The 8,127-nt window shown below is 35.6% G+C and overlaps 1 protein-coding gene across 1 annotated transcript; it reads left to right on the plus strand.

The window, feature by feature from the left end:
* Positions 1 to 6,970: 6,970 nt before the first annotated feature.
* On the plus strand, positions 6,971 to 7,913 carry LOC115499781 (olfactory receptor 13D1-like). The gene is given in 2 exon segments (XM_030293947.1): positions 6,971 to 7,230; positions 7,232 to 7,913. Coding segments are annotated over 2 exon segments (942 nt in total).
* The last annotated feature ends 214 nt before the right edge of the window (positions 7,914 to 8,127 follow it).

Raw genomic sequence — 8,127 nt, forward strand, 5'->3', positions numbered from 1 at the left:
TATTCTAATCTCAACTCTGGCCACAATAAAAAAACATTAGAGATAAATATTAAAAACATAACCACTCCCAAAATGTTTTTTTAATCTGAAAATTAGAAAACGTACTATTAAATGATTAATGGGCTAAAAATAGATTGATAAAAACTCCAAAATATTTTTAATTCCTAAATATTTAAAACTAAATGATAATAAAGTTATAGTAAAATATCAAATTATTGAAGGACATAAAAGGAAACCCAAGTAAATTGTGAAGCTCTATTTTGTTCATGTTAGGAAATTTAAAAATAAATATACTCATTTGCTCCAATTTTTAAAAATTCAGTATTATTCCAAACAAAATAAAATAGGATTTTTTTACATTTGTCACATTGATCCTAAAATTCATGGAAGAGTAAAGAGCCAAGAATAGCCAAAACTGTGCTGTAGAATAAGAAATGCACATTCACTATATCAGATACCAAGGCTGATCATAAAGCTATAGTACATCAGATAGTGTGGTATTGATTCAGGTAAAGACAAGTATATCAAAGGAACAGAGGTGAGAATCAAGAAGTACCATAGGTATATATAGAAGTTTATTATATGCAAAATGAACTGACATTTGATATAAAGTAGCATTATTTATCAGGGAGAAAATGGATGAACTATCAAATAAATGGTACCTGGGTACTGAATTAATTGTACTGAAAAAAAGATTAAAACTCTACCTCCACACTGTGTCCAAAATAAATTTGAGACATATTAAATATCTAAATGCAAAAAAAAAATCTACAACTATAAAACATCCAGAAAAAAATGAAACATGTGCTATAAAATTGAAGTACAATTGATTGTTCCTCTTTTAAAATTATGTGTTCCATTCCCTTATGTGTACTGAGACCTTCTAAGTATGTTATGTTAATTCTCACAAAAACTCTACAAAGTAATGTTACCTCATTTTATATCATGTGTATGTTAAGTTTCTTGCTCAAGGTGTAATTATTACAGATGAGCTAGTCTCCTTGCTAAGTTGAGTGTTCTCCTAACTAAAGCCTATACAACTGTGGTGATGCTTGGAAGAAAATAAATGTAGACAGAATTAAAACACTAAACCTGGCTTTCACAAAGAATAAACAATCCTCCAAGACTGTCATTACCTTCAAAGAGCTGTGCAAAAAAAAAAAAAAAAAAGGAAAATTGCCAAGAATCTAACAAAAAACAATTTCATTTTCACTTGTTTCATGTGCCCCCCCCAACCATTTACCAGGTAAAAAAATATTATGATGTCCATTAAAAATGTCCAATAAAATGAGAAAATACATACATTAATTTTAAACAGCAAGTTATAAAACAGGAAACGAAATGTGTTCTCACATTTTCACTGTATGTCATATATGCATAAAAGTAATCAAAATACCAATAGTTTTCTCCAAAATTGTGCACTTATCTTATCCATTAGGCTTTTCTTAATTTCCCAAACTTCCCACAATGAATAGGTATCATTTCTATAATCAGGGGGAAAAAATTAACTAAGAGAAGAAAATTTCTTTGTAAGGTACAATTTAGGTCTTTGGCACATTATTTCTAATGTATCTAAAAGTTATTATCTTCAGCAAGATTTAAAAGTTCAACTTTAAATCACTTCTGGGATTACAGAGTCTCTTAGAAGAAAACAGAGGAGAATTTAAATTGGCTACCACAGCCACCGGTGTGCCCTCTGGAAATGTTTAGGGCCTAGAGGTTAGAGTACCTCTGTGGCAGACTGACTTACTACTGACACAAATTAATAACATGAATTTCCATTGGAGACAAAAGCTTTATTTTTGATCTGCCCCCTTACCACTACTAGCAATCATCTGGAACTGTGGGATACTTCTCTGTGGGTTCTAAGGGCAGGACTATAGCCCTAATAAGAGAAGACAGCTAAGATTCTATTTAATCTAAATAGGAATAGCAGCAGCAACTTCTGTGTGTAGACAGAAAATAGTGAAACACTGGAGAAAGGGAATGCTGACTAGAGAGATCCATGCTTGTATCTAAAAATGGCTTCCTCGTTTTGAAGACTGTAGTCCCAATAAACCACACTATCTACTGTGAATGGAGAATCTGAGGATCCTACACTGATGATTAAATGAGGTAGACGTAAGCAGAGTTGGGAAGAGTTTTTTCAGAAAAGAGAGAAAACATGGGAGTTGGGAATTCTGAACCATTTATTTTATTTGAAAAGTTTTTAATAAAACAGTGAAAATCTTGGGAAATGAGATACTGTTGGGGGAAGGAAATATCTTGGATACTTATAACATCACTTTAGCTGTTTTACTCACCATGGAAAAATTTTTTTAAACGGCAGCCTAAGAGTTCAGATTAAACTAACATGTATTGTGCACTCCCTCTGTACTGAGACCTTCTAAGTATGTTATGTTAATTCTCACAAAAACTCTACAAAGTAATGTTACCTCATTTTATATCATGTGTATGTTAAGTTTCTTGCTCAAGGTCTGTGCAACTATTAAGCCACAGAGTCAAGACTGAACTCTAGGCCTCCTGACTCTAAGACAACTGTTCTTACAATTAAAGTATTATTCTGGGGGGGCGCCTGGGTGGCTCAGTAGGTTGAGTGACCGACTTCAGTTCAGGTCATGATTTTGCGGTCTGTGACTTCGAGCCCCGCTGTCAGCTGTGCTGACAGCTCAGAGACTGGAGCCTGCTTCAGATTCTGTGTCTCCCTCTCTCTCTGCCCCTCCCCCGCTCATGCTCTTCTCTCTCTGTCAAAAATAAACATTAAAAAAATAGTAAATAAAATAAAATATAGTACTTTCCATAAAGATAACTTACTAGCAATAAGAACAAAAGAGTAAAAAAGAACAAAAGGCTCCCATGGCACAAGCCTAGAAATTATTAGATAGCATGTTCTAATCAATCCCAGAAGTGAGTCTATGGGTCAGACAAGGGCTCCTACAAAATAAGAGCTTAAAGCTTCAGCTGTGCTACCAGTGACAGAGAATTGTATTTGGTACCCACACAGTAATGTTAGTAGAAAAAAAAAAAACAAAAAAACCTCAGGATAATTCTCAAGACCATACTGAAAGTGGAGAAGAGGACCTATTTCTAACTCACCCAGTATTGCTTATTATCAACACCTTTCAGAGCTCCTAGGTCATTTATTTGAGCAAGCATTTGGGATCTCCTGTCAGAGATGTTGTACTATACAGAACAAAGGTGCTTCATAAACAGTAGGAAAAACTGGATACAGGATACAGATGTAATATTTAGTGCTGAAATTTTCTTCTGAAGGAAATCTTCCATGTGAGTGTGCCATACTATGCTTCAAAAAGTTCCTTGAGTTAAAATCAGGGAGCATAGGTAAGTACTTGAGCTTTACAAACTACTCTTCTATTGGTAAACATGGGGAGAAAAAGGGTAATGCTTCACAATCCATAATCCTCAAGCAGAGTTTCCTTTCTTTCCATAGGTGATGCCCAATGGGGACATATCTAATGAGCAGGCCTTTGGAATAAGATGAACAAAACCTGGAGAACAAGAAACTGAAATTCTACCACTTCAGGGCAGAAAGAAAAAAGCATAGGTAACAGAAGTTCCTGATGTTTTCTTATGCTCCTTCCTACCCACCCGGTATCTCCTCCTTTTCTTGTGATTCTGTTGGATTCTTTATACTGCATCCTTTCTGCACTGCTAAGCTTGGTCACATTTAAATGGTTAGTTCTAGAATCCTTTTGCAAACTTAAGTCAATATGTCTGTTGATGGTGGATGTATGAGATTGAACTTGGAACACTAAAGGGCATTAAATTAGTCTCTGTAACATAAAGCCCCTGTCCAATTTCCTGTCCATTGACTATTTTATTTCCTACTTGAGTTTCAAAGAAAACTGGGGCAAAATCTCTGGATGTATGAGGAACTATTCCCTTCTAAGAAAAATTTGAAGTATTATTTCTGATATTTATACCCATAAAACATAGGTTAAGAATTCTTTGGAAAAGATAGAAAAAATTATTAATGCCCCAATTCCCATATTCCAGAAGAAACCAGTTAAAATTGTGTGTGTGTGTATGTATATATATACATATAGCCATTTGTATTATTAAAGAAATTCTTTTTCTTCATGTAATATTATATCATGAGCATTGTCCCTTATCCTTAACTCTTCTTCAAGACTATAATTTGCACTGGTGATATTACATGTGCCATTATGTACTCTCATGTGTATACAATAACCACAACATACTAGAATGGCAGCACCCTAGACAAAAAAAATTGTAACACCTACTAAAGCATGATTGAATTGATATATTACATGCAATGCCATTTATTTTTTTCTATTCTATTGTTGGATGGGGGGGATGTTAAGTAATAATAATAATAATGCATCTTTGAATGACTTTTAGGAAAATATCTCCAGAGTCTCACCATTTGAAATTATGTTGACCGATGGTTTAAGAAAGATAATCTTTATCATCTTAGTGATTTATCCCCCTAGGTCTAGACTACTAAGAGGTTTTATCAAGAATCAATGTTATGTTCTATCATTGCTTTAGGCATCTATTTAGATGACAATATTCTTTTTCAATTTCCAAGCATTAATTTACAATTTCATGCTTTAATAAAAATAAATGTCATCATTTTAGTATGTAGCTTGGATACACTTTTTATGATGTTTAAATATGTTCCTTCTATCCCCACTTTCTTGAGGGTTTTTATTAAGAAAGGATGCTGAATTTTGTCAAATGCTTTTTCTGCATCTATTGACAGGTTCTTATCCTTTCTTTTATTAATGTGATGTATCACATTGATTGATTTGCAAATGTTGAACCAGCCCTGCAGTCCAGGAATGAATCCCACTTGATCATGGTAAATAATTCTTTTTATATGCTACTGAATTCAATTTGCTAATATCTTGAGAATTTTTGCATCCATGTTTATCAGGAACAATGGCCTGTAATTCTCCTTTTTTGCTGGGTCTCTGGTTTGGGAATCAAAGTAATACTGGCTTTGCAGAATGAGTCTGGATGTTTTCCTTCCATTTCTGTTTTTTGGAACAGCTTGAGAAGGATAGGTATTAACTGATTTAAATGTCTGGTAGAATTCTCCAGGGAAGCCATCTAGTCCAGGACTCTTATTTGTTGGGAGATTTTTGATAACTGATTCAATTTCTTCACTAGTTATGGGTCCGTTCAAATTTTCTATTTCTTCCCGTTTGAGTTTTGGTAGTGTGTGGGTGTTTAGGAATTTGTCCATTTCTTCCAGGTTGTCCAGTTTGTTGGCATGTAATTTTTCATAGTATTCCCTGATAATTGCTCATATTTCTGAGGGATTGGTGCTAATAAATCCATTTTCATTTGTGATTTTATACATTTGGGCCCTTTCTCTTTTCTTTTTGAGAAGCCTGGATTTACCAATTTTGTTTATTTTTTCAAAAAACCAACTCTTAGTTTCATTAATCTGTTCTGTTATTTGGGGGGGTGGGGAGGATTCTATATTGTTTATTTCTGCTCAGATCTTTACTATTTCTCTCCCTCTGCTGGGTTTGGGGTTTCTTTGCTGTTCTGCTTCTAGTTCCTTTAGGTGTGCTGTTAGATTTTGTACTTGGGATTTTTCTTGTTTCTTTAGACAGGCCTGGAATGCAATGTATTTTCCTCTTAGGACTGCCTTTGCTGCATCCCAAAAGGTTTGGACTGTTGTGTTTTCATTTTCATTTGTTTCCATATATTTTTTTAATTTCTTCTTTAATTGCCTGGTTGACCCATTCATTCTTTAGTAGAATGTTCTTTAACCTCCATGTATTTGGAGGTTTTCCAAACTTTTTCCTGTGGTTTATTTCAAGCTTCATAGCACTGTGATCTGAAAGTATGCATGGTATGATCTCAATTCGTTTATATTTATTGAGGGCTGTTTTGTGAGTTTGGATACACTTTTTATTCTTTACATATGCATTCATAATTGAGATTGACCATAGTTTTACTCTGACAGTTTTGGGTAAAAAGGCAATTTTAGTTTGATAAAATAATTTGCAAAGTGTTCCATAACCTTTTCACATTGGAACATATTATAGAGCACATTATTTGTTTCTTAAAAGCATAAAATAACTATCATAAGTATTCTGTATCCAGTGTCAATTTTGAAAGTCTAGTACTCACAATGAGATCCCTATTACACATCACAGTAAATGTGGCATAGAATGTGTTGAATAAATGAGTGAGTGAAGAATACTAGCAGAATGGAAAGCACCGGGTTCAGTGACAACACATAATCAGGACCCTACTTAGACTAGGAGGTTAGAAACTTTTTCAGGACCCTACTTAGACTAGGAGGTTAGAAACTTTTGCTAGAAAGATAATATCTAAGTTGGGAGAAGCCCTTTCAGCTTAACAAAACAGCATATACAAATGCATGAAGAAGAAAGAGAATATGTAGTATTTCATGAAAGTAAAAGAAATTTAATATGGCCATTTCATAGCATTGAGGGTATCAGTAGTGGCTTCAGAATTTCTACATTAGAGGGACTTAGGGGTGACAGTTTGGTTGATGAAGGTACTAGAGAACTTTCCATGAAGTTGTGTTGCATACCAAACACATTGCTTTTCCTTAGACTGTATTTCTCTGTTGGATGTCGTTTGTGGCGAGGCTAATGAAGATTACTGTGAAGCAAATCTACCCAATAATCCTTCCTTGACACCATCAGTGGGGAGAAATAGCAGAAGTGGATTAAGATAGGCTTTGTGTGACGGATTGTTTTTGGTGAAGTTATTGGCTTTGCTTTCTCTTATTCACCCTGGATTAGAAAATATCTTCCCTCATGTGGGACCTTTTCTGAACAGAAAGACAGCTATTCCTCTTTCATAACTTTTTCCTCAACACCCCCACCCAAGGATAAAACAAAATAATGGAAGTTAAAGTGATTTGATAAATCTATATCATAAATTTAAATTTCCCTGAGTCTTGTCCTTTTCTAAACCCTGAACGTGACATGGATACATGAAGAAGGGGAATGATTCAACCGTGACCAAATTCTTTCTGGTGGGACTTTCCAAATACCCAGAGCTCCAGCTTTTTCTGTTCGTGCTCTGCCTCATCATGCATGTGATAATTCTGCTGGGAAATAGCCTCCTCATTGTCATCAGCACATTTGATTCTCGCCTCCACACCCCCATGTACTTCTTCCTTGGGAACCTCTCATTCTTGGACATCTGCTACACATCATCATCCATTCCCCCAATGCTTGTCATATTTAAGTCTGAGAAAATCTATCTCCTTCATTGGCTGTGTTCTGCAGATGGTTGTCTCCCTTGGGTTGGGCTCCACTGAGTGTATCCTCCTGGCTGTGATGGCCTATGATAGGTATGTGGCCATCTGCAACCCACTGAGGTACCCCATCATGATGAACAGGGTGCTTTATGTGCACATGGCTGCTTGGTCCTGGATCATAGGCTGCCTAAACTCCTTAGTGCAAACAGTCCTGACAATGGTATTGCCCTTCTGTGGGAATAATGTCATTGATCATATTACCTGTGAGATCCTGGCTCTTCTTAAACTCATATGTTCAGATATCTCCATCAATGTGCTTATCATGACCGTGGCAAATATTGTTTTACTGGTGATTCCTCTGCTGTTAATTCTCATTTCCTATGTTTTTATCCTCTCTTCCATCCTGAGAATTAATTCTGCTGAAGGGAGAAAGAAAGCTTTTTCTACCTGTTCTGCCCACCTGACTGTGGTTATCCTGTTCTATGGTTCAGCCCTTTTTATGTACATGAAGCCCAAGTCAAAGGACACAAGAGCATCTGATGAGATCATTGGACTGTCTTATGGAGTGGTAACCCCGATGTTGAATCCCATCATCTACAGCTTGAGGAATAAAGAGGTGAAAGAGGCTGTGAAGAAAGTCTTGAGCAGACACCTGCATCTATGGAAAATATAAGAGGTCTTGAGGCATGTGATACCCTCCATGTTGAGACCGGATCAGATCTTTTGTGTTCACAGAGGAAGTCAGAGAACCCAGTATTAAGAGAACTTATCTCCTAGTAAGTCCAAATATAGGACTTATATTCTTTTCAACACAGAAGTCTCATGTAAGCCTTCTGAATAATGTCTAGTCTGCAGTTTCTAGTTGTATGTAGCTCTGCCATTTGGTT

Source organism: Lynx canadensis, chromosome D4 (genome assembly GCF_007474595.2).
Source record: "Lynx canadensis isolate LIC74 chromosome D4, mLynCan4.pri.v2, whole genome shotgun sequence".
Taxonomy (NCBI): domain Eukaryota; kingdom Metazoa; phylum Chordata; class Mammalia; order Carnivora; family Felidae; genus Lynx; species Lynx canadensis.